Source organism: Lissotriton vulgaris, chromosome 2_1, assembly GCF_964263255.1.
Source record: "Lissotriton vulgaris chromosome 2_1, aLisVul1.2, whole genome shotgun sequence".
NCBI classification, from domain to species: domain Eukaryota; kingdom Metazoa; phylum Chordata; class Amphibia; order Caudata; family Salamandridae; genus Lissotriton; species Lissotriton vulgaris.
The window spans coordinates 1,528,453,679-1,528,481,415 of NC_141687.1; the positions used below are offsets into that span (position 1 = coordinate 1,528,453,679).

Genomic DNA, 27,737 nt, shown 5'->3' on the forward strand with positions numbered 1-27,737 from the left:
GACTAGAGTGGCAAAGAGTGCAGTGACAGACTCCAATGGTGTGGAGTGACATAGCCTGTATTGGCGTAGAGTGCAAGAGTGCAGCGGCATAGAGTAGAATGTTGTAGAGTATAGTGGTAAAGTGCAGTGGTGCAAAGTAGTTGGCGTTGGTGCAGTGGCATAGGGTGTATTGGTTTGAGTAAAGTGGTGTAGAGTGCATTGGAGTAAAGTACAGTGGTTAAGAGTACAGTGGCATAACATACACTGCTGAGTCGTAGAGGGGTGCGGCATAGAGGGGAGGAGAGTGTAGTGGCATAGAGTAAATAGTTTCAGAGTAGAGTAGAGAGCAATGGTGCAGGGTAGAGTATAGTGGTGCAGTGTAGAATGAAGTGGCATAGAGTAGTAGCAAAGAGTTCAGTGGTGTTGGGTGGAGTGGTGTAGCATTGATTGCAGTGGCCCAGAGTGGAGTGGTTAAGAGTAGAGTGCCTAGAGTTCTGGAGCAGCAGAAAAATGTACGAGGCAATCTTAAAAACAGGCACCATTTTTGACCAGTCACAGAACAGTGAGGTATACGGCATTAAGAGTAGTGCGTTACATTCATGTTTCACAGATTCCAAAATACATTTTTTCAGTCCTTGCAACAGAGGTAGGTTAGGCAGCCAAACTAAGACCTACCCCCATATTTACATATACGTGCTCAATTCTGCAGCGTTATTTGCAGATTTCTCATCTCCCTCTGCATTTCCCTATTCACAACTCAAATTTGAATCAATTGTACCTTTCCTGGTTCTATATTTTTGAACAAACCATTATTGATAGTAATGTCACATATGCAATCTGTACGTCATACAGGGGAAAGTGGTATCATGCACTGACTTGGTGATGTCATGCAAAAGAAACGGTGTCACAAAGAAAGTTAAAAAAATCTTTAAAGAAGAGAATATGCAAGTGAACCAACACTTTTATGGCCATTTACATGTATTTATTTCTAGAACATTCTTCGCTTTTGATGTCATGCTTGTTACACTACACTCTCTGAAAGAGTACAATGTGAATCAGCAAGCTGTATTGAATTTACCTCACGTGGAATCTCTCTTACAGTCTTTGATCTTATGCAAGGACTTGCGTACTATATTCAGAAAGGTCAGTTTAGAACTCTGAAACATACCAAAGTCAATTACAAATGTCCCACACATACAGCAACTCGTTGAAAATAAGCATTGGCAAAGCCAATAGGTTTTGCCTTTGTAGGATCTATTGTCTTTGTCAGTGCTTGTATAGATATGGTGCAACATGGCTTAAAGTAAAGAAAAAAAGTGCTATGACGTGGCTAGTCTTTGTGCATCATAGCACTTTTTTTATCTTCAAACCATGTTGACAGCAGTCCGCGTTGCTGTGCAGTATTTCTGAAATAGTGTAGTGGGACAAGCAAAATGAGCAAGCTGCACAGGAGGAGGGAGGGAGCATCAACAATGGACAGTGAGGGGGACAAGCCACACAAAGGAGAGGTGGGGGAAATAGACAGACTGCAGAGTGCCATGCACTCTAATAGAGTGCATGGCCTTAACAAAAATACCCGGGGGAGTATACGGCAAGTGGAAGAACACTTGCCACAAACAGGAAGCTGTACTTGGTCCATGCTCCAGAGCAGGGACAAACACTGAAGCGTTGTGAGGAAGCAGGAGGAGCTGACCAAAAAGAAGCAAGGAAACAAGAGTTACATTGAAGCCAACACGTCGAAAATAATGGGAGGCTCGCTCTATGCCCGTTTCAATCTTTTTTTTTGTACACAGAAGATTTTAAGAGAATCTAATCACAGTCTCAAGAAAAACCTAAAAACGCTGCTTACCACAATTATCTCCTATTTCATCTTTGTACTCATTTCCTCTTCCACCATGAACTCGTCTTAACACTGGTCGTATCCCATAATATGATTCATCTTTGTGGCTTTTTACCAATGTATTTCTGTTTACTATAAACAGTGAGGCCTGACTTCCAAATATGCCCAGATTCATTAATAGGCAAAAACAAGAATTTTCACCCCTATCAAGATTACGACCAGTGCAAAAATGCACACCTTACCCACAAAGACGATTTGCAAGTTAATTATTGATTGATTGAAGGCTTTATTTTGATATAAAAATATCATAAAAGCATAATACAATGAATTTAAAAGCAATAAGTTAATTAATACCTGATAGAATTTTTGTGGGGAAAAACTCAACAATATTCTGAATTTAAGAATTGGAAAAATGTATGGTGCAACCAAGTTATGCCTCTTTGCAAGGCGTGGAACTGAATGCAGAGGTAACTGGTAATAAAGTATCCTGCAGTATGTTTTACCACGTGTGGTATTAACTCTCCAAATGAAAAAGAACGTTTTCAGTGACCCTCTCTCTACCACTGCTGCCGGCACACACTGCTGGTTAGTTTAAGGTTACTTCAGATGCACTGGTAATGATTTGTAGAATAATATAAACGACTAAAGAAAAACTGCTGTAAAGGAATTCTCTCAAACTGTAAGTTAAATGGGTAGCATTCAGGCATTTCATTTAAAAACAAAGAAAGGCACTTTAATTTGCAGATATTCTGGGCAGAATAAACATAAAATAGGAAGAAAAAAAAGTGTGCAGTGGGGAAATCTGTAATGAGTCAGTTCCTACATGTATCCTGGGAGAGTTAAGGTCACAGTGATGGGGGTGGGAAATGTGGGCAAAGGAGAGACCTGGAAATAATTAACTCTCCCCAATTAATAAATCTAAAGTTCAAGCCCCGCACAGGCCCTGGCGCTCGGTGCCCTGAACTCGCCTGACAGAAAGCAGAGAGGGCCTGCCGTGGCCGGCAGCACTGACAGGGGTCTCTGTCGGCAGCTCGAGGCTTGTCCCGTCAGGGTCAGCTGGCCTGGATCTCGGAGGCCACCTTCATTTCCTGTCCAAGACCGGCTCCCCCTACACATAAACCTAATGTGGTATTTCGGGCTTGGCTGGCTGTGGCAGACCCTTCCCCGGCTAGGCAGGGGCAACCGCTGGATCCCATTAGGGGGGCTTAGAGGCCAGTTGGTGGTCGTGGTGCTAACGAGGTCCACCAAGGAACCTGGGGGCTTGGGAAGGTGGCCTCCTAACCCCGCCGAGGGCGGCCTGCAAATCTATCCTGGCCATTGTTCGCCTTCTGCAGGCATCTGGTTTCAGGGAACACTCAATAAACATTGGGCTCCAGGAGAATGGTGACCAGGACAGTGAAAGGGGCAGTTTCCATTTATATTGACTACAGAGGAGTGGGCAATACTTTTGGGTGAAACATTATGCTGCAACATGAAATACGCCAGACCTACTAACAGAGGAGTTACTTTCACGTGCAGATCAGGTTTGCTGCGGATTTTGTAAATCTGTTCCATCTCGTGAAATTCAAGGGAATTTTGCGGTGTCAGCAACTTTGGAGCATTTTGTGTGACTGAAACTACATGGAAAGACCAAAACGTTCATGACATTTCTTGGCATACCTTTGGTGTATTTTTTTGCCCCCATTTGACGCGTTAAACTCAAATTTTGCAAACTGCAGTGGCTTTGCTGCCATTATCTATATATATATATATATATATATAAAAACGAATGTATGTCTGTCTGTTTGTCCTTTATGCATTACTACACCATTCATCCGATCGGCATGAAACTTTGGGAAGTTGTTGAGTACACTCCAGCGAAGGTTTCTGGCAAAAAAAAAAAAAAAATGTGTTGAATATCGGCCCCCCGCACCCCCAGGGCCCTCATAATCTTTCCAATACTTGCAATGACCATCAACAAAGCACAAGGACAATCACTGCAAGTGTGTGGACTAGATTTGGAGAATCCGTGCTTCTCACATGGACAACTGTATGTGGCTAGCTCACGCGTCGGAAAAACTTCTGATTTATTCGTGTACGCACCAGACGGATAAACAAAAAATACCATGTATCCACAAGCACTTGAATAAATAAACAGAATTAAAACAAAACTTTAAAATGTTTTCCATATTAAAATGAATAAGTTTCAATAAAAATGTCACAATGTAAATTGAATGTTATCATAACAAGTTTCCTTAAATTTCCTTTCTTCTCAGATCGCAGCAACGCGCGATGGGTAAGCTAGTCAGAAATAAATAACAATACGCCTAAAGCTATGGTTTAGCATAAATTTACCTGGTGAAATCAAAAGCCACCAGCGGGTCAATTTAGGGCGTTGTTCGTTCCTCTGGTGCACTCAAACGTCCTCCAGACAACACACATCTAACAATGCTCATGCCCGCATTTAGAGACCTTTGCGACTTTACAGTAAAGCAATTTTTGGAATTGGGCATTAGTGCAATTGGTTGCAGTAATATTATGGCAAATGTACATTTAATTATATAGTGACACATGGAAGTCGCAATTATTCATGATTTGCTGCACTTAAGAGTGCACAGTAACCAACAACTTTTTATTGGTACAGAAAATCATGGATTATTTCTCTGACAGTGAAGTGGTAATACTGCACCTATACTACTTGCCACCTCATCAACTACCAACGTAGTTTCAGTGTGCAGATCCACTTACTGCATGCTTTTTGACACTGCTAACAAACTCTACACGAACTCACAAACGTTATCAGTAAAGAAATTTGAGGGCAGAATACAGAAAAAGGTGTACTCCTTCATACAAATCAACATCAAAATTGCTGCAAAGTGTCTGATGCGCTATGTAAAAAAAAATCTGAACTAATCACTTGAATGTGGGTGTGCTCACTGTAAAAAGGTCTGTGTTCCACACACTTTAGCTTACAAACGTCAGACCTCAATGCCCAATAAAACATGACATTTAATTCTAAACTTTAGAGATATGTAAGACTACACCCCCTCACCCCATTGTTGTTGCAGATAAGGGAACAGGTGCAGTGTCTTACTTTTATAAATTTGATGGGATTGGTGTGATGCAAGCACTTCGTTTTCTATCCACTTCTCAGTGCTTACGATACAAGGTGGTAAAAATCAAGAAAAAGTGTTGAGACGATGCATCAGACAATGACAAGAGTTATTTGACGAGGATGAAGCACTGTGCACAAGAAGTCGTGAAAACAGAAGTCTACTAGTCCCAAAAGAAACAAGATGGCCACTGACCCAACCCTTCTCACCCCCATCTTTGAACACAAGTTGTGCACCAAGTTTTCCATCAGAGTATGACTTTTGTGTTGATGCATTAAACGTCTTGCTAACTTTTGTGTTGCAAGAAGTGAGTTGTAACATATTGACCTCCTCACTGAAATCCATCTCTGCAGGTAATATACTGCCTGCTGTTACCGCAACTTAGTCTCTAGCTTTGTCTTTGCTCTCACACTAGAATTACTTTACAAATTCTGCCCCACGCCCTTCTGTCTAGTTACTGATTGACCACAAGCTGACAACTCTATCTGAAGCCACTCCTGATGCTTCTCTCGGACAAGTCCAACTCTCCACAGTCTTCCTAGTCCTTGATTAGTAGACTTTTCCCACAGTTACATGTTCTGTTTTACGGCTTAATTACATTTTCCACAACAATGGCATAAAAAGAATGTCCTGCTACCATAAAACTATGGTTAGATTGCAATAAGAGCTTTTGGACCCACTGTAGGGCACACCTTTATCACCATTTCTCATCTTCTTCATCAGCATCTCACATTCAGTTCCACTAACGACCATAGATGGTGCATATAAGGAATTGAACAAAATATGACACAAGTCTTTATCCAACCAGGTCATCTGGGTGGTTGACCCCTCTTTATAAATGCATGCACATCTAACCACCCTAATGTATTTATTCCAACCAGAAACGTTCCCTCGAATGCAAGACATCATAACCTCAAACCATACGGACTGTGGTTTCTCAGTCAGACTACACAAAGACATGCCATCCTTACCTCCCAGTTTCATTTGAAGGTACAAGGCACATGTGATGTGTATATGACACTACTGCTTAAATTTGTGGACTCCTAATATCCCCAAACCAGGGGTGTAATGTAGACCCCAAATGTAGGTCGCTGCTGCCCCTGTATTAAACAGGGGGGCTACCACCCTTCACAGGGCCCCCTATTCAGGCATTGGTCTATGAATAGGAATACCTGTGAAATATAAGAGACTTGGGCACCATCATTTTGTGTTCTGCCACTGACCAAAGGGGTTGTGCAAAAACAATTGAGCAGAGGTGGTTCCACAGTAAGTCACTGTTAGGTGGTTACCGACAGCAACAGCACTGAGGGGTGGGGGCTAGACTGCCTATACAAGCAGCAATTTATTTATGCATATTTATATACCCCAAGGTGCAAGACGTGTGAATAAGAGATGTGTGCATGTATACCTTGCAGTCTGTTTGTGAGTGTATTTTCGTTTCTATGTTCTTGTGTAAGCCATACATTTGGATGTGCTTGTAAATTTGCACATCTACTCATGCATACACAATTCCGCTCCCTCTTCAGATCAGTGCTCTTTCACATTCAGCAGCTGAGACAATAGGGCCCGCCAATCCCTCCCACAGTATTTATCAATTGAAATTAGAAATTGGCTTGAAAAAGTCAGAGAAATGTCCTCGCTGTAACTGGAGACAAATTACGGAGGGCCAAGTAAACAGACGTGGTGAAAAAAAGTGCTAAAAGCAAACCCGAAATAAACTGCTGAAATTGATCAAACACAGCATAGTGTCACATTTGTTGTTGGAATTAGTGATCTGAATGCCTAATTAAGCAGACCCAGTGACAGACAGGGAGTTTGGCTGTTTGCAGGAGCAGCTGCTTGGTGGCACTGCAAACTGGGTGGGAGAATTAAGCATGCACTAATGCAGCCAAGAGTGGCACCGCGCCAGTGCCCTACTAGACGGTTAGTAGGCTGGGTGTCACGAGGCTATGCCAAAAACCCAAATTTTGAGCATGCGACGGTCCCAAACAGGTCAGCGCTGAAACCAGGGTTGCATCAGTTCAACGCCGTATGCCTATTTAATTCCCAGTTTTACCCTAACACGCCATTGGGCCGGGATAAATACATTCGATTAAATTACATCCAGTGAATGTGGCAGGGACTCATTTGCACATTCAATGGTTATACTGAAAATCTAGCTGCGGTGTTTATCATGAAAGTATTCAGCAATTCATCCACACATCACATTATGCATCTTGGATTTCTTCGCTCCATTCCCACAGCTACCTTTTTTACATGGATGAGTGTGGTTGTTGGGATGTCACAGGACTTGTCCAAGCTGGGACGTCCTACATTTGTGGAGATCAAATCCACAAAAGATACTGTTGCCTCGTAAGATAAAAACTGAGGGTTATTCATGCAAATAGTTATTGAGCAGCTACATGGGCTTCAACTTACAAACTGAATGAGAGTTTCACTTCTACTGCTTTCGAAGTGCTACTCAACATTGTATTAATTTGAGCTTCTATATGCATGTGTGTAGCAGAATCGAGGCGACTCTGGAATGTGATCACAAATAATTTGGCACTGCTATTTGTGTCCTCATTGATTAGATGTAGGGGGGAAGAGAGCATGGCCCCATTTCACAAGAAAAATCTTCCAGCCAATAACTCTTCCTTTTCAACTTTGTCAATGCATGGATAAATGTACAAGTTGTGTTCGTTTGCACTTGGCGCCCTAATGATGTTACTCTCCCAAGGCAAAGAGTTAAAAAAAGAAAATCTAACCACGAAAGCAAAAATGTGGGATTTTAGAAAAGTTTTCTAATTTTGAAAATTGCCTACCTCCATGGTTTAGCCACTTTCACCAATTAGGAATAGTATGATTTTTTTTGTAATGAAGATAACCAAACATAATCAGGCAAGTTTTCAGACCATTACCAGAACTTCTGAGGGGTAAGCAGTAACGTGCCACCTACACTGATAATATGCCATGCAGTCATTACAGATTTTTAATGAAATAAAAAGAATCCTATATCGATCCTAAACTTAGAGTAATGTATGATGTACATATAGATGCAAGGGCTTTAAAGAGAATCTAGCAAATAGCACAGTGCAGACTCTCCCTGCCAGTCACCCCCAGAGTATGGCATGCTTGACTTAAGATTTTTTATGTCAAGCTCCTCCATATGGCATTTCGTTCACTGCTGTTGCTCATATTAAATGCATGGGTCTCATCTAACATTAGGTAGGAGACTTATTTTCCTCTCAAGAGCCTGACTTTTTTCACATAAGATTCAATAGACTTTCAGCCAAACAGGTAACTCCAATTTTTTGCTACTGCTGCTTCCACGTTACTTTCCATCCGGATGATGACCCTTCAAATTGTGTGTTCGGTTGAAACATTGATGTACTAAGACAGATCTCAACTGCTACAGCTGGCGATACCCTATAAAGTACCTGCTTGTTTGTCTTTCTTTTCATGGCTTTTTCTCCCCTCATTCATTTGGATGTTGTAAGTATTGTCCACATTCATACGAGCATTACTAGCATCAAGCTGAAACTGGTGGTGGGCAAGCCACTGAAAGCTCGTGCAATGCATCACCCTGAAGCCTGGCACTGGCTGAGCTTGGGTACTTTTCTGTGGCTTCTGCCTCCCTCACTCTATCAGTCATGTGGTGTGATGGCCACCATGGCCAACTATGGAACTATTTTTAACCATATTTTATTGGCATTTGTGCTATGGCAACACATACACATGCAAGTACATTTGTGCTGGTTCAATCGTGGTATATTTTCCCTCAGAAATGTTCCATAACAAAACTATCCCCCCCCCTTGTGTTGCCTGCTAATAGGTGGAGTCCAGATGATATGTACAAGGAGGTAGGCAGAAATAAAGGCCTTTAGGTGTGCAGGGCAAGTTGCTCTATTTGCCCGTTGTCTGGGACCGGTGTTGCTACCCTCGAGGCGTCTCCTTCGCTGCTAGCGTCTGTCAGCTGCCACTAGTTCCCCCACAAGGTCCTCCCAGGCCCTGGCCCTTTCCATTTTGCCTGTTCCCCTTCTGGCCTCTTGGAGTAGTAGTCGCCCCTTCGCCCCCGCCCATCGTTCTAGCTCTCTCCTCCAAGTGGTGAATCTTGGTACGCCTGGGGCTTTCCAGTTCCTGGCTATTTCTCGTTTAGCTAATATATACGCAAGGTCCTGAAACTTGCTTGTCACTCTATTTCTGGCCGTGTGAGGGAACCACCCTAAGAGGAAATGCTCTGGGGTCTGTGGGAGTTCTTTATCGATCAGGTCACCTATTGTCTTTCTGATTTCCCCCCAGAATGGTAGCAGTGTGGGACAGCTCCAAAACATATGGAGTATGTGCGCCTCCACAGATAAATGATGTAATTGTCGAGTCCAGCTCTTTGAACATTGCTCGTGGGACCCATACCAGCAATGTTCCGAAATAGTATAGTAAGCGCAGAAGCGTCACCATTTTCAGGACAGCCACTCTTCCAGCCACGGACAGCGGAAGCGTTCCCCAGAAGACCATTGCTGCTTTTGCCGCCCTCATAGCTCTTCCCACGTTACCGTCTAGTAAGTCTGCCGCCCTATGGTATATTTTGACTCCCAGGTACTGCAGGCAATTAGGCTCTCAGCACAGATGTTCTAGCGTGAGCGGTGGGGGGTATCAGGTGCCAGTGGGTATAGACTGGATTTTTGCCAGTTAACCTTGAGGCCTGACATGGTGCTGAACCCATCTAGCATGCTGCGCGCGCCCTTCAGCTCCCCATCCGTGTTGCGCAAAAATATGAATAGGTCGTCCGCATAAAGTGCGATGTGATGTTGCCCTGTTGCTGCTTCCAGGCCCCGGTAGTCCTGGCCGCTCCTGGCTCCGCTCGCCAGTGGTTCCATGGCCAGGGCAAACAGGAGCGGGGAGAGGGAGCATCCCTGCCTCGTGCCTCACTCCACTCACTGCCTGGGCGAGATAATCCTCCCAGTACTTACACGTGCCGTAGGAGATGTGTAAAGTAGCCGCACCCATATGGCCAACTATGGAACTTGGGAACCAGGTCCTAGTTTCAGTGTCGGCTCTACATATTGTGATTTTGGCCAAATCACTTAATCTCCTTATGCCTATAAACAATGCATGCAACCATGTGTAATGTAACTGGTGCTGATGTAAAACACTCCAATACCTTTGGGCGAGTTTGCTCTATATTTTAAACACTGCGCAAGAATGCACTTAGAGGTAAAAACAAAGCCTTAACATGAGGTAAGACAAAGAGTTACCCATTTACTGGCTCATTTGTTCAGAGTAATACCAGAAAACCTGGATGAATCGCTGCTTCTGTGCCTGAATTGTTTGGTCTTAGGCAAATATTTTATTTCACCAAAACTCTTTTTTCTTAATGATCGTGTATGAAAGCACTTTAGAATATGTGAGTTCAGACTACCATTTGAACAAAAACTATCACTTTTAACATGTACTTCTCAGTGGCGTGCTATAATGTGCCCTATAAATGTCAAAGCGTCTAAATGTTAAAGAAACACAATTTTCTGAACTTTGAAGAGACTTTATCAAATTTTTCATGGTTTGTTGTATGGATTATATAACACATTTTAAGGGCACGGCCTGTACACAGGCTCTAACATCCGAACCAGACCCTTGGCTTGGCTCTGGCTTGGTTTTCTCTGTTAATTTGTTGGCTCGCCCACCTCTAGCAGAAATGATTATCAATGCTGTTGAACTAGCTTATGATGTTTAAGAATAAGTGTCTGCGTTTTATATTACGGTTCGCACATTTATTATAACGTACGTGTACTTAGCCCACTCAGGGATACATTGGACCTCTATAAATATCTCTTCTAGCGATAAGTAGAATAGATTGCTTATCGATCTAAACATATATTAAGTTTTGGTTGTCATGTCCTTTGTGAGTCAATTTTCAACAGACTATAAAATTCACTATATTTGTTGGAAGAGAACATTTGTAACTATCACATGCAATTAGAGAAACATTAACAACATTTTGGGATTTCTCCTGCTATGAATAAGGAAATGTAAAATAAAGTGCATTACGAAAGCAGATGCTTAAAAAGCATATTCGTGTGGACATCTCATACAATTGGTAGTTTGGACATTTAAATGTAGGGATCTTCCGTTTTTTTCATTTTTTTCAAATAAATCATTAAGAACTAATTATTTCCCCTTAATTGTTTGAGGTACATTTAAGTACTTCTCCGAATTTAACAGTACTAGTAAAAAATAATATTAATTTCATATACATTTTGGGTTATGGGGATTTGCTACAACGACTAACAACTAACTCCAGCTGTATTCTTGAAGGCCAAAAGCATTTCCTTTTTTTTTTATTTAAATAAGCAAAACAGACTTATTTTACATTTAAAATGAAATATCTATTTTGTACATGGTCTTCATTCAAACTTAAAAATAATGTTGTTCTTTTTCACTGTGAAGTAGCACAGAAGGCTACGTCGAGGACAAATATATAGTAAATGCTTCTTGAAATTACTACTTAAAACCTCTGTTCATTTTAACGAAACCAAAATACTACTGAAATGTGCTCTGCGTTTGGCTCAAACTGCTTGCCACTAAGGAATAATGTTAGCCACACTTCTACAAACTGACACTAAAGCCTTCGCTTTCTGTTACCCAAGTGAATTGCTAATGCAGCTCGCTTTAGGTCTGGCCTAGAGCGCTTTAGCTCTCTCACTAGTCACAAGTAATACACATTCATACCTAATATCATAAATACATGGGCTTTAAGTAAACTGTCTTCGTCCATTGGCATGTTCAAATGTCATTCATTTATTTGCTTCTGTCCATCACAGTTTGCAGCATGGGGGAATTGGTCACTCTACTTCAGTCAAGGACACTCTTGTACAGCCAACAACTGAATTTTGCCCGATAACATGTGATCAGCCGCCCAAAAAAGAGTGCACTTCAGTGCCATTGCTGGTGTGCTTGGGCTGCTGGGCCACTGCTTTACATTTATAGTATTGCCAAATTGTGTTTGCCTGTTGCATATATATTTGCACATAAAATAAACACAAAAAATAGAAATCCTTTAAGAGCAGACCTGTTGGATTTGCCAATGCTTATTTAGTTCAGGTGAAAGGGTGGACATATGTAGTAGCTCTACCACTGGGTGCAGCATGGACAGACATTTATTACACCCTTGCTTGGGTAAAACAGGTTCTCTGCTTCACCCAACCAAAGATCCCTAAAGATTTTCTTTGAATAAATAAACCACTTCTTTTTTCCCATCCTCATGAAGTGGCATTCAATCTTTACCTTTATTTGACCCCCAAAAAAGTGCCAATACCGTTTTAGATTACCTTTTTGGCTCAATGGAGGGAAAAGAAAGCATGATTAGGTATTTGGCGGGGTGAAATCATGCCTCCTTGCTTCACCCAATTGACAAGCTCCAAAGCCATCTTACCTTTTCTCCTACCCAACGCACCACCAAGGTCTTTTTCTTTTATTTTAACCAAACAAAGCGCCCATATAGGTTCCTTTACTTTTCTAGCTCTTTCCCTGGGTTAAACTAACGGAAAGATTTGTAAGCTGTTTGAATTGGTAATATGCTTTCACTTTGCCTCCCGCTACTGAAGCTAACAAAACTTATTTTCTTGGCTTCAATCAAACGATGTAGCCAGAGAGTATGGTGTTTTCGCACAAGCAAAGAACAACTAGTGCTTTCTTTTTAGTTGTCTCAACTAATGTGCACTATAAAGTTTTCCCTAGCCTACGCCAAATCGAGAAGCAATGATAGATGTCTCTTTGTGTCATACAACTGACGATGTGACAGAGGTTGGCCATGAATGACATGACACCACTATGATGTTCGATTGAGGAGGCGGTCATTCATCTGGGAACATTCAACACAACTGCTTTAGTGTCCTTTTCAAGTTTTTTGGACTGAAGAACAAGTAGAGAATAAATACATCAATTTCAGTTTCTTATCTAATGAGGATAGGTCTCAAAGCAAGGTCCGAACGCACGCTTCCGTCAAACTGCTGACCACGATAATTTCTTTAGAAGGAGGTCACAAGATCTCAGATAAATGAACACAATTAGAATAAGACAGTGTGTACTTCCTCAGCATCAGATGGGGAAGTCCCTGTGCATATCCTCCAGCTTTAGATATAGGTTAAACCAGGATGTGGCTTTGCAACCCCGAACCACCACAAGTGCACAGCAATTCTGGAAGGTTCTGCACCAAAGAACCAAAGCATAAATGCTCCTTGTCAAACCTTTAGGCTGTTAGGGTCTCTGGTTCGTCATTACAAAGAGACAGGCTACTACTCGATAGTGAGACAAAAAGGGGCCCGGTTATTTGTGTTTGGTGTGGGGGCTCATTTGAATTCTGAGAAAGGATGTTCATGCCTGAGTCAGATGTAATACAATACTATGGTTATTGGATAACGTACCGTAACTGTTAACAGATAAAGTCAGTAACATACTTGGGTGCACCAGTACTCGCTCAAATACAACAAAAGCCACGTCATACATGCAAATAACAGAGGTGCAGTGACACACAGCAGTAATGGAAAAAGGAAACCATTAAAATCAGAATTTATCTTAAAAAAAACAACAACAACAAAAAACACATAATGGGCAGTTCTTGAAATGGAAATATATAAGTGCAGGTACTCAATACCCCAGAGTACCAGTTTGCTCATGAAAAGTGCAGGTACTCTTGCTTTCAAATTAAAGCAGAGCAGGTACTCATTACCTGACAGTATATCACCATTTAAACCTCCATTTAAACCAATGGTCATGGGGTAAGCAATCTTTAATTACTTCTGATAACATTTGTTATCGGTATGTTCTCAAGCGGCAGACAATTCAATGTATGAATCTAGCAAGTCAACAGAGGAACACACCTCAAGGGCATACTTCGACTTGCCGGTGGACAGGTTAATGGTGCTTCAACTCTAATCTAAGATGTAGAGATGTGCTTTTCTAGACATAATGATGTCTTGTGTCTACCCAGTACTAACAATTTGATGCCTTTGATCTACAAAGCTAGATAGCTGGCCTCCAAAATGATGATTGTTTCAACGAACCAGATGGCTTCCTACACAAAATAATTGAAAGGAGACCCAGATCTCTTAAAAAAAACATAGACATCATTGCAATCATGTGCCTGCTGAAATATACAATACTAACCACCCATAAGGATAGTCTTACCTGTGTTCCTCTATTGCATCATTGTCTGGTAGTTCTGCACCGCAAACGCTGCACCGCACCCCAATACTTTGGTTTTCATTCTTTATGCCGGCGGCAAGTTCGCCCAGTTTATTGAAAAGCTCCCTCTGAATGAAACCTTGAGGGAGAAGTCCTCCATAGGCACTGAAGTCCATGGACACCGCCAGCGATGGCGGCATATGGAGAGCGGTTGCCATGGAGGATGGTATGTTGATCATGGAGTCTGTTTTGTGATTGGGTAAGACAGAATAGAGACTCAATTGTTTCTCACTTTGAGAAAATGAATGCTCTGGACCAACCAAAAACCCTTGGCCTGACTCAGGGGGCTGGTCAGGTGCAGTCTCATCTCGACCAATATTAAGGTCACGGGCACTGGTGATCACACTACTACGGGTGGGGGTGCCCGGAGCTTCCTTGGATTTGTCATCAGACTTGTCCCCATTAGGTGTGCTGGGTTCTGCATTTGGGCTTCCTCGGTTAGAGGAAGCTTCGTCCACCTGCATAGCTTCTGGTTTCATATCTGAAAGTCCTGGAGGCTGGTTGCTTGTTGAGTGCAAGTCTGTTGCGCTTTGCTGTAAAGCTCCTTGGAGTAAAGTCTGTCCAATAGACATCAAACTGTCTACTGCAGCCTTGGTAGGGCTCATGGCCGAAAGTCCAAACGACGTTGAAACAGAGGGACTCTGCTCTACCAGAGAATTTGATAAACTCTGATTGGCTAAGCTTGCATAGCCACTCTCCTCACTGGAATGCTTTGAGATCAGCATGTTCTTGATCAACCTTGTCTTCCGGTCCTCCTCATCTTCTGTTCCACCATCTGCCATGCTGACTTCAGTGTCATTGTCATCGGAAGCCTGAATGGTCTCCAAGATCTTCAGGCATTGCTCTTCCAAGTACTCAATCTCTAGGATCTCTGCTGCGTACAAAAGATCATCCAGATCTTCCACTTTGGCTTGGAGCGTGGCCGTGTAGGCGTACTCCAGAATCTGCTGGAACGTCTTGGATGAGAGAAAGTCCAAGGTGTAATGTTGGCTGTTGCGGTGGAACAGAATCTCAAACATTTTACTAGTGCAAGCCAAGACAGTCCGGTGGGCGTGAAACTCCTGGCTGTCGACCATGATGACCACATCACACAGTGTTCCAGCCAACCGCATCTGGTTGGCCTTGTGAAGGAGCCCAGTGGCATGGTTGGGGTTCTGGAGCTGGATCACACCCATGTTATTCAAATCCATAACACTCCCGAGACTGAGTCATCAGGCTTTCTTTCCTGTTGTCAATGTGGAACGGTTTGTGATGCACTGATTACCTGTCCCAAAGCAAACCACAGAAGAGAGAGAACATTAGACTTAGTGTCATGGACGATGACTCAATTATACACGAGTTACAGTTTTCATTCAAGATGTGGACAGCATGCACCTACAAACGTATTCATTTGTTATGGAAATCTGCCTATGTCTAGTATATGAACTCACTATGAAAATACACAGGCCACAATATTCCTCAACAGATAACATTGTCCACTATTGGACTAAATGCATAGACAGATTTTTACAGTATTCAGTCATATTCATCAAAAAGTTTGGTTCTTTCACCAATTATGCTGGGTGCTTTTTTGCAGGACAAACCCTAGGAACGGCAGAGGGATCAGATGGTGGGAAGTACTTCAACGGCCTATTAGGACATAGAGTTACAGATGGGTTACTAGCAAACCTCATCTTATGGGCCCCAGTCGTGCCATGTTGATGGAGAAGACCACTTCATAGTTAAAAAATGGCCATCTTCCCTGAGGTTGAATGAGGTGTTGAGTTGAAGGGGAGATGAACAAGAGACCAGAATTCAAGAAGATCATCACCTGGAAAGAAGACAGGGAGAGCGAGCAGTATCAGGTAGGAAATTAATAGGTATGCAACCACAATCAGAGCTTTAGGCAGAGTGAGGAAAGCACCGTCCAGCCAGGGCTATAATGAGAGGGTATGGGGCATTGTTTGAAGTGGTGCAGCTGACCAAGAACATGTGCGGTAGGAAAGAGCAGGACACTGCTGGACTAGAAATAAGGAAAGCACGAGAGTTAGTAAGCACGCCATTAGGGCCCAGCCCCCTGGATCCCCGCCACGCCCCCTAGATAGGCCAGGGTAGCCCGCTTTGCAACCGGCAGAAAGGGAAGTCCTTTCGGGTCACAGAGTGAAGTGTTTCCAGCTGGGACCAGCACTGGGAGGGGGAGGAGTGAGTGGCCTATTTAGACTGAGGGGCCACAGACTTCATTCTCTTTTCCCCGCGCCGGCCGCAGGAAGTGATCGGACACCCATACTCCCACCCACCCGTCCCTGAGTTTAGGCTTTTGGGGTGAGGGAGTAGGCGGTGGCGGTAAAGAGGCCACAGAAGATTAACTCGGAGGGTTAACGGGAGTCCTTCTTACATACTCCCAAGGCCAGCACTGAGGGACAGAGACAGTAAGCTCTCCGCAGGGAGAAGGGGGACACCGGCTGGGGAGGCAAGGGCGCCAGGTCACAAGCTAGGGCATGGGGCAGCAGCCCCTGGTTATTCCCTACGAGCCTCCTTGCAGGCACGGACTGGCCGTTGCGGGCACTGGGCAATCCCCCGGTGCGCCGCAAGGGTGGGGGCCGGTTTGGGGCCCCTGGGGGCCGATTTTGTTACAGGGCCGTTTATGCAGCATAGCTGCAAAATCGGCCCTGTAACAAAATCAACGATAAGCGGCCCTGGCACAGAGCTCGGTCACCCCACAACAGCCCCCCCTATGGGGGGGGGGGGTAAGTCGGGGCTGGCCGAGCACTTTGCCAGGACCGGTTTTCGTTCCCAGTCCGGCCCTGGCTCCTTTGCAGCCTGGTGGTAGAGGGGTGGGCCCCAAAAATGGCAGACAAGGACCAGAAGGCTGGGACTCACTGTCAAGGATGCAGCTGGGTTGCGCCTTGCGTGGTTCTCAATTGGGAGATGAGAGCCAGAGGGCCCCTTGCTGCTGGAGCGATAGAACGTTTTATAAACGATGAAGTCAGGTGATAAGGCTGAGTGTTTATGACTGCCAATATTAAAAGTGTGAATATTGATTATACAACGTTAAAATAAGTAATGTCAATTTGTCATGTTTATTTGTGATGATGTTAAAATAAACACTCTTATGGTATCCAGTATTGACTGTGGGGTTGCAGGGGGGAGGGGCAGGAAGCATCCTAGGGGGTCCGGGCTCTGGTGTCACTTGGAGTCTATAGTCTACGGCCCAGGTGAGGAGGTAACTTGGGGGTGGAGTGAGGAGGAATTTCGGGGGTAGCCCCTTCTTAGATCTTGAGAGAGGTAGAGGTGCATTTGAGGCACATAACTCACTGACTGGCTTTGGTGTTCATCTGAGAGCCCCCTCTCCAGTTTATCAAAGTATGCATATTTTTGTATAATTAGACAGCATTTTAATGTTGTTCAGAGTGCTTAAGAAAGAAGAGGGTGTGAAAGGAATGGTGTAAAGCGAACAGAAGAAAAGTGGAAGAAGGAATAAAGGGGGGAGAGAAAGGAATGTGACAAAAAAGGATGATTGGAGGAAACATATAAATGGGGTAGAGACAAAGGAACGGCAGCAGAAAGTCATGAGGCAAGGAAAGAAAGAAATGAGAAGAGATATCATATGAAAGAAGTAAATGAGATGTGGATGAAAAGTGTGAAAGGGTGAGAAGAAAGTAAAAGAAAAAGTAAATGAGAGGAAGGGAGAAAAGGAGAAGGAAAAGGGCGCATAAAGTGGAAGACATCTGCGATATGAAAAGAGAAGGAAGTGGGGTGGAAACTGATAAAAGGGGGTAAAGAGAGGCAGCAATCAGGAGAAATGGAAAATATGGTTCAGAAATAAATTCATTTTCAGCTGTTAGGGAAAAGATAAAGAACAGTGCACAGCATAAAATAAAAGAAGAAAAGGTGTGGAGATGAAAAAGATGAACGAAGTTTGAAGGTCTTGGCAATTGGAAATGAGAAAGAAGAAATTAAAGGACAGATAAAAGGAGGTTAGAAATTACAGAGAAGAGAAAATGTAAGATGCTATAAATTAAGGTGGCATGAAAAGATACATCATTAAGGAAGGCTGGGTTCAAGGGACAAAAGAAATGTGTGCGAGAAGGAAAGGAAAGGCTGTGCGAGCTACTGCCCCCACCCCACTACCTGATTCACAAGCAGATGAAGTGACCTTCTCATCATCAGAGTGTCAAGTGATGGCAGGGTCTAGCACTTCTCTCCAGGCCTGATTATCACATCAGCACCTTCCCTTCCATAGATTCCAGGTGGGAAACGGCCTTTACAACGTGGGCGTGAGACACGTGGACCGTTTCCCCACAAGCGTAACCACGCTTACTTGAACCTCGCATCTGCCTTAACCACGCACATGCGTGATTAATGCTGATAGCAGTCTAGTGTCCGGATGGGCAGGAGAGGAAGAGTCAAAACAGGAAGCTCCAGATGCGGACAAGTAAGTTGGGCTGGGGTCAGGTTTGAGGGGGTTGTTTTTAGGGGTGGGGGGTTTGGGGTAGTTATTTGGAAGGGGGCAGGATTTTAGGGCTCAGGGCAGGGAGTGAGGGACGAGGTGGTTTTAAGGGCCGGTACCAGGTTTGGGGGGTGGGGGAGAAGTTTTTAGACGTGGAGGTCGGTTTAAGAGTTCAGGGCATGGGGTACTAACAGTTTTTAAAAGAGGGCAGGTTTTTAAAGCTGAGGGCAGGGGGATGGGGTAGTTTTTTTTAAATGGTACAGGGTTTTAGGCCTCAGGGCGGGGGAAGGGGTAGTTTTAAAGGCAGCACAGGGGAAAGTCTAGGACCCATAGCAGGGAGCCTGGGGTTAGGGTAGTTTTTGGTAGGGGGAGGGTGTTAGTCCTCAGGATGGGTGTGAGGAGGAAGGTGTAGTTTTAAGGGAGTGGAGTGGTGTGGCTCACTGGTTAGAGGCGGCAGACCCAGAAGCAGAGAATGGCCCGGGACCAGGGTTCAATTCCTGACACGGCAGGGTCGTGGACCAGGGTCAGCGGACTCGATAATTCTCGCCTTGGTGCCTACTCTAACCAGGGATCACACTCGGCAACTCCGGGCATTAGCTTGCCTCATCTCTACAACGGCCCCCCACATTCGCCGGGGATGCCTAGTTTCACCTTGGAGATACCCAGTAGGGACCATCTCACAGGGATAGCCAGACGGGTTCCCCAGCGGTCTACAGCGCCACGACGCCTCAGGGCAGCAGTGCGCTTTACAAGACACATACATTTACATTTACAAGGGCAGGATGATGCAAGCTTTAGGCAGTGGCGGCTGACATGGTTCACGGAAGGGGTTAAAGGGAAACAGTGTGCAATGTTAAAAAATAATAATAATAAAATAAACACTAACCTTGCTGCGCCAGGTCCAGGGTCTCTGCTCCTGCTCCCCTTGTCGTACTGAGTCGCAGGAAGCACAGCGAGGCTCCCTTGACCAATCATGATGCTGCAATGCAGCATTGTGGTTGGCCTGAGCGCCCTTATTCGACACTCAGCCCGGGAATGGGGGACTTGACATGTTCTCTACGCAGGCTGTAATGCAGCCTGCATGGAGAACAGCGAAAGTGCTCATGACTGTTTTGGGCGACCCGAGAGGGACGGCCAAAACAGTCTTGTGCACTTAGGAGGGGACAAACCACTCCTCCCCTGCTCCGAAAACAGAGCAGCATCACCGGGCCGCAATGCAGAAAAAGCATAAAATGAAAATAGCTCAAAGTTATTGTCATTTTATGTTTCCTTTACTTTGCAGTGTACTGCTTATAAGCAGTGGGGAGACGATCCTCCGCCTTAGAGGAGTAGCCGCCCCTGGTTTTAGGCCTCAGGGTGGGGGGGGGGGGGAAGGGTAGGATTTAGGTCTTATGGCAGGGAAGAGCCGTCAGGTGGTCGTGATCTTTACCACGAATATCCCTTTAAAAATCATGCCTTCACAACAAAATTGCATAGTAAAGGATTACGTGGTAAAGACGCATTCGTGGTTGTGACCGCGTTGTAGAGGCACGCCTGGTTCAGCCATGCATGCCTCTGTCATACATTGCTCCAGGTACTGCAGATCCTCGCCCCACAGTTGGGTTTCACCTCTTGCTCATTGGGGAGCCCCGGTTGGATTCCAGTTTGCGGTTCACAACTATGAATACAGGACGACACTTTCCAGAATACAAACTGATATAACCGGTCCTCTCGTGATAGTGTTGCATCTCTGACAAAGGCCACCAAGACTACAAAGGGAGCAGTGGCTGCCCCATTTCATAATACCACAGCCAGAGCACATCTTTTAAATTGCCTTCTGGGACTTGTAGTGCCTCGTTCAAAAGTAAAACTACCACTATCAAGATGCAAAGTATCCAAGTAAGGCTAGCTGAACTCCCCAGGCCTGTAATGTTGGCTGTTGCGGTGGAAGAGATTATCTCTTCAGCTTCATAGTGGCCAGCTATTAAAACTAAGTACCTACAAAGCTCATACATAGTCAAATATTAATACAAACTAAGATTCCACCAAATGTTTACATTTGATACAATTATCACCCATCTCTTCAAATATGAATCTCTCAGATGTGTATAATGTGTCATTCATTGCCATCACTTCAATCGTGGCATACCTAGCTCAGTATAAGGATGCACTGTTGTTAGACTAGATGCCCAGGGCAGTGCAAGACATGGCGCTTAGAGCACAGATTTAGTGAGCTATAGATCTCGATATATTCTAAACTTCAAGTAATTGCTTTTCTGAACCAAACACACGATGCAAAGCCGATCCCTCTTGAAAGTCTGCATTTAAAAATACCATTTGAAAACATAAAAAGATAATCTCCCTGTAAGAATTAAATATTGCTCTTCCGCGCCAATAGTTTGAGCTTACAGTAATTGTGGAAACCAGGAACAAACGTCCCCCTACCTCCCATCAGCCCTCCACTAGGTCTGCACGAGAATACGCATTTGCAGCGGATATGTGCGGTAGCCACAACGTGGACCCACGTCAGCCGTGGCATGTTTAGACAGCCCTGGGTTTTTAGACACTGCCCTTGCATTCTGGGACGTGTAGTTCCACGTTTAACAAAGTTGTAATACGCTGGAAAAACAAAGCATATGAAAGGGAAGCTGGTTGAAAAGCCAGTACTCGCTCACGGTGTCACGCCTGACAAGGGGCCATCTGGCAGCTAGAGAGCACTATTCATCCTATGCCACGGTTTTGACCCGTGCCGAGACCGAATCAGTAAATCTCACAGTCTCCCTTGGGTCTGTGGAGATCAAAGGTACGTGATGCTTGTGTATTAGAATTGACGCACACCTAGAGTTTAAAAAAAAGATGCTCAATAGCTCATGCATTCAGACGGGCTCCTGGGCTGCAATCGCCCTACTCGCACACAGCTGAGGAGCACGTGGAAAATTACAAGCACTTTCACCTGAGTAAGAGGCGCGCCTGCCTGTGCTCGCTTCACGTGAGTGTGTGTGTACTCATGCTGCGGGGACACTGGTCTGAAGTGCGGCTCATGCACGAGGCAGTAAACGCAAAGCGCCCAGTGTCCGGCCAGTTGGCACCGTCTGCTGGTGAATGTTTACCTTCTCTCTGCCCCGCCCCCTCCCTGAAAGTAAAGCCCCTCCGTGCTCCCTGCGCACGTGGTCCAGGACAGACCTTAACGCCACTCAGTGCCCGGGCAGAAAACTCGAGCGACGCCACAGACTGAAAATACTCTCACGAAGCGCCCGGAAGCTGCTCTACTGGACAGCGCTGTATAATGCAGCAAAACGCGACTGTATTCTTGGCCCCCTCGCCAATAAAGATGATAATGGAGGAAAAAAACACAGAGCAGAGCAAAAACGGAGAATTATGACCCAAAATAAAGTGGCATTTGAAAGGGTGGCGTAAGCTGACACGTCCCTTTGTCCAGGAATGCCCTGGAATGTTTTTTGTCCAGAGGACGGCGCTGCCCACGGTGCAATTGTACACACGAGAAGGAGGGGGCCGGTGGGGGGGTCTCTTCTGTGGAGAGCGGGCGCTGTCCACAAAGGACGCCTTATTTAACTCCAGGTCTCTTCCCAGTGAACTCCCCATCACTGGAAGCGTGAAAACACCGACCGATAAGAATTGAGTGTTAAGGACAAAAAAAACCCTCAGACATAATAGATAATATATTAGAAAGGTTAATTGCAGACTGTAAACAATGTAACAGAAAACTGCAGGATCTACTGAATACCACTGACATAAATGAGACATACTACGCAAGCAATCATCAAACAACTACAATGTGCAACATCATGTTGTAAACTGCAAAAAAAAGAAGCAAAATTAAAAAGAAAAAGAAAAAAACTACAAATAATATTAACGTATGTGAACGTTAATAACACAACTGCAGACAATATATGGAACGCCAAGCGTGGAAAGTGAACAAAAAGAAAAAGCAACAGACCACTGCAATGTACTAAAGAAAGTATTAAACTTCAGACGGAGCATAAGTACCCAGAATAACAATAGGAAATCTGCAAATGTAACATACAAGCCATGGCATTAAATAGATAGGTAGAATCGAAGCGCACGAACAAATATGAGTGAAAACCTAAGTTGCATCAAACACAAAGAAGAGAATACACAAAACCATGAAAGCAGAATGTACATTAGAGACTAAAGGAAACAAATATCGAAAACGACAAGGACGCATAAAAAACAGAAACCAAATAAAAGCATTAAAGTAACAGCTATGGGTAATTTTTTTTTTTAAAAAAACATGAAATAAAGTGAAGAGGGTCTCTGTACCTTAGATGTGAAAGAGAGGACATCCTTCACAAATAACACAGGCTATTACAAAAGCCCTGAAGTCGGGAATGGGGGCGGGATGCTCGAGACTTTAGACCCCAAAACTGAAAGTTCCGAGCCAGCCCGCTGAGCAACCAATAATTCATTAATCTGCGCAGTGCCTGCTGCCTAGATCAGACAGATATTTAACAGCAATCCGTTTCCCCGAGACGCCTCACACCTCATTGTGAGTGATAACATGCTGAATGGGGAGCGAGAGGCGGGGCCGGGAGGGGGGAGGCGATAAGCCGGGGCCGGGCACCGCTGAGCCTTTGCACCGGAGCCCACTGCTGTTTGTTTTCTTTCACCAGGAGAGAGGGGCTGGAGGGGAGGGGAGGGGGCGCGGGACATCTCTCCAACCCAACAAAAGCTGCTTTGAGGAGTGGAAAGGGTTAATTAGTGAACTATTACACATACTTTATCAGTTGTGTATTGCGATTGATAACGCGGTGGGGGGATTAACCATCCCCCAACACCCAGGGGGGTGTGGTGGGGTGTCCAGGACAAACACAGTCATAAGAATAAAAAAGAAAAATATGGTAGAATAGTCTTGAGACTCTTCGTTAAAAGGAGGAGCAGAGATGTTGAGGCTGTTAGTTAAACTGACAGGGTGTGAGAGCTCTTGGACCGAGTTTCTTTTTTTTTCTCCCCTTCCCCCCTGCAAATTAGTGGGTTTATTTCATACAGCTATTATTGCCCCCCCACCCCCCGAATAAGTAAATAACACACTGTGCCCCACACCACAGGATTCACAGACACATTAGCCACCCAATGTTTGTTTCAACCGGAGTGAGGCAAACGTATCACAAAGCAGAGATCAAACATGACAGCTGAGAGTCCATACTATGGGCCACTGGAAAAAGCAAAGAGAAAGAAAGCACAGGGGGAGCTAAGTGTACAAACTAGTAACATACACATACAGGCAGAGGGAGGGGCGCCGTCAGAAAACAAGCTGTCAGCACGCACTGTAACGGTGAGGTCTCCGAGGTTCTTTTGGACCTGTTTTGCTTTGATAGATTAAGCAAAATATGTATCTCAGGTCTCCGGAGCCCCCATGCAAATGTAAGGGTATCTCTAAACCGACCTAACCTCCCCTCCCGCAAAAAGACACGGGCGAGTCACTACATTGAGGCAAGAGGCAAGTGTCCCCGTTTGCAGAAGCCACACCTAACCCCCAACCACACACACAGTGCAAAGCTTTGGTTTGCCATCTACCTCAAAACGACACACACTAGTCAAGAATAAACAGAAGTGCGCAGCAATGTCACCATTTGGAGAGGGGGGGGGGGGGTAGCACCGTGTTGACTGTCCCGTTAGATGCATGGAAAAGAGGGAGGCCAGTGTGAGGGCTACACTGCCTCTTCTCCCACAGCAAAAATGTGTAGTGTATGGAAAGCAGCAAAACACCCCCAGCGCTAAAGCATTGCTTCACAGGGAGCTCCACGGCGTGGCGGAAAGAGGCGCTACACGGAGCTCAGGTGGCGCGCAGCCCCTGGGTGCACCAATTAGTGATCGCTAATCTGCATCTCACATGGGAGTCAAGAAGGGTGCGCGGAGCTTTATTACGGGGTCTTTATGGCCGTAAACATGAGCTGTGGTCCCGACCCCCACCTGACAGGATGTGCAAGGCATGTGAAATGTCACCCTCTTGCAAACAGATATGAGGGGGGCTGAAATATATATCGCTCCTTAAACTCAAAGAGTGTGCTTGTGTGCGAGTGCATGGCAAAATAAATGCAAGGAGGTTTATGAACACGATCCTCGGCAGACGTGATCATAATGAGTGATTACGGGTGTCTGGCCATGCAGGTTATAGGGCGAACATACAGGATTCTCACCAGCTAATTCGGACGCTAATCATCGCTTCTGTTTAAGCAGCTCTATCTGCGCTCTTAAACCCAGCGCGAACATTACAGAGTAACCGCGTTATCTTGGGTCGGTTTCACTCAGCGCGCCCCACAACCTTTATCCAGCCTGCACGCTCCCACGGTACATATGTAGGACCCCCTCCTATGTCTTCACAACCTAAAAGGCTGCAGGTGCCCAGGCGCCATAGAAGGCACCTGATGCAACAGGTGCTCGGCTGACAAGCTGTAAATGCAGCGGTGAAAACTGCTATAAGTGCCACTGCTGCAAGTGCAGGTTGTCCAAAGCTTCCCGATGAAGAGTGCTACGAAGTACTGACTTGTGCTGCAAGTTGTGGAAGTGGGAGTGTAGCGCCCTTGCAAACACAGTCAGGTACTCATGCTGCAGGTTAGTGCAGGAACCCTGACCTGTGGAACTATAAGCCTCTCTGGTGTGTAACGGACTGGTACTTGCAATGCAGCATGCCTCAACTGTTGCATCTGCACCCCGCGAACTCTTCTACTTTACCCTCTCCACCCTTCGTTGCCACCAAAGCGCCCAGACACCATAATTGCCCTGAATGTGTTTCACCAAAAGTGCCTACTGCAGAACGTGCCACTTGGAACGTGGTGTCTGGGCATCCGCCCGCACATGTACCGGGAGTAGATTCCAATAAATGCTGACCCCATAAACCCCCGCGAGCCTCGGTCCCAGAGCGTGAGATGTCCAGGGGAGCGAGAAGTGCAGACTGAAATAAGTGAACCAGCACTGCGGCTGCTCCTAATGCCATGAGGAGAAAGAGCTGCAGAATGCCTAAAGTGCAACCGGTGCAAGTTGCGGTAAGTGCTCCGACGCGGTCACTATCCCCGGGAAGGTGGATGTTCCTTTACGTGCACCTTGTGCATATGCTCCAATACTGTATTATCCCAAAGGGGCTACAGTCTGCAGGATGATGTAAATGCCCCAGGTGCAGTGCAAGTTAAGCACCTAGAACAAGGTTCTGCAACTGCTCTGATACGATTTTGCCCTGGGGGCATCAAATGACGGGGATTTATGTGGAGGTAAATGTCCCCAGTGCAGAGCGAAGCAAGTGCTCAGTACAGGATCTTCAAATGCTCCAGTACTATATTTAACACCCCCCCCCCCCGCCCCCCACGAACACGAGGTAGGGTCAGAGCATATGTTCAAGGGGCTGCAGGTGGTCGTACATGGCTCAAAACATGTTAGCAATAAGTACCACTGGCGCTGTCATACTAGCTCCTATGCTGCAACTGTCTCAGCGTAAGGGACGTAACTAGTGAATGTTAACGCCCCAGGAACAGTTAAAAGCGGAGTGACAATAAATATACCTAGTGCAGTAAGTGCCCCACGATGCAGGATGAGACCAATTCCAGTTGTGCGTGTGCCATTGATGCAGGCGAAAGCCCCATCACATCTGCAGTGGTTAATGCGCGAAATTCATGTGACATGGTTGCTCTCTGTGCAAGTTGTGGTTACTACGCCTGATGCAGACAGGGGTAAGTGCACTTGGTGCAGGTTGAAAGTGTCCCCGTGCATTTTGGGGTAAGTGCAGGTTGAGATGAATCTCGCTGCTCCCGGAGCAAGGACTAAGCGTTACCGGGACAGGGACCCTCGGAACCCCTCTCCCCCGACCCCCACTCACCGGCGCGGGCGAGTTGTCCGTGCAGCCGGCTCCCCATGCCTCCGCTCCGCTCTGTGCGGTTCGCAGCGCCCGCTCTGTCTCTGCACGAGCTCCGCGCAGCGCTCAGCAAATCAACGGCCCGTGACGTCAGCTCCTCGCGCCCGTGAAGCCGAGGACGGTGGCGCGCGCCGCCGCCAGAGACACCAGAAGCCGGCTCCGCGAGGCGGCTGGGCTTCTTCAGGACAGGACACCGGGTGCAGTGCTTCCCCCGCACAGCCACCCTACGGCCGAGCATGGCACACTGAGTCTGTAATGCCCTGTACTCGTGGGTCCGTGTGTGCCCAGCGCTGTCATACTAGCACAGCGCAGGAGAGAGCAACACTTCTGTTACAGAACTATACCCGCGAACTGCGCACCGTTTAATAGAGAGCTATAAATCCTGAAACCGTACACACCAAAGTCTTCGGTCTGACTGTCCCTGGTCCGTGCTTCTCCTGTCCCGCTCTGCTGGGTTCACCCCTTCCCAAACCTGTCACACCGTACTAGTCTGTGAGGGCAGCACCCGGTACAGCATCTCCCGACAACTTGTTAGCCATGCCTTAAGTTCCTTGGTGCGTGCTTCCCCCACACTAAACCTCTCTGTGGTCCAGCAACCTGCTCACCTGTTTTCGTGATAGTGTGTCGTAGAACAGGGCACTCTGCACGTCCCTTCGTATGCTCCTGGTTGTCTTCCAACACAGTGCTGTCATTCTAGAGCACCTACGACGTGAGACCGTGCTTCTGCCGGCCGTGCATCTCCAGCCTTGCACACCTATGTCCATGCGTTCATAGCCGCATGCTGGGTGGGGAGGTGGCGTGAGGGGCATAATATCAAGTACCACGCTGGGGTAGTGCATTCCATCCTGCGCCCAGACTCCGTGCTTCTCCAGCCACATGCTAATTTTCACCACTTCATTCCAACCCCTGAATCTGTGCATCCCTAACTCTGTTGTGCTAGATCTGTATGAGCTCGAGCACTAACCCCAAGACCATGCTTCTGCAGCCTTGCACTCTTGGGTCTCTGTACATTTCCAGTCAGTCGTTGAAGGACAGTGCAGCTCCGTGCCTACACGGTCCTGTACCCCGGATCTATGCAATCTATGCATGCTTCCTTAACATGGGGCCTTATTTATGAAGGCCTTGCGTCAGTTTTGTGCCGCCGGTGCGTCACTTTTTGTGACACACCAGCGGCGTACAAAATGCGCCTTGTTGCGCCATATTTAAAAAGTGACGCATCTAGGTAGATGCGTCACTTTTTAAACCCCTGTGCCACATTATACCTGCTTCAGGTATAATGTATGCAGAGGGGGTGTTCCCCTGCAAAAAGCCTCG

At 45.7% G+C, this 27,737-nt stretch overlaps 1 protein-coding gene across 3 annotated transcripts in view; it reads right to left on the reverse strand.

Moving 5' to 3' along the window:
• Positions 1-26,499, reverse strand: part of ZBTB16 (zinc finger and BTB domain containing 16) — a 334,219-nt gene extending 307,720 nt beyond the window's left edge. For 2 of the 3 annotated variants that reach the window (XM_086957389.1, XM_086957388.1), the window contains exons 1-2: positions 26,388-26,499; positions 14,074-15,394 (exon numbers count right to left, since the gene is read on the reverse strand). In XM_086957389.1, coding sequence (XP_086813515.1) covers positions 14,074-15,320 — 1,247 coding nt within the window. In that variant the 5' untranslated portion in view covers positions 15,321-15,394; positions 26,388-26,499. Of the gene's footprint in view, positions 1-14,073; positions 15,395-22,840; positions 23,022-26,387 lie in introns of those variants that run through there. The other variant, XM_086957387.1, reaches the window with a different exon arrangement.
• Between the last annotated feature and the right edge of the window lie 1,238 nt (positions 26,500-27,737).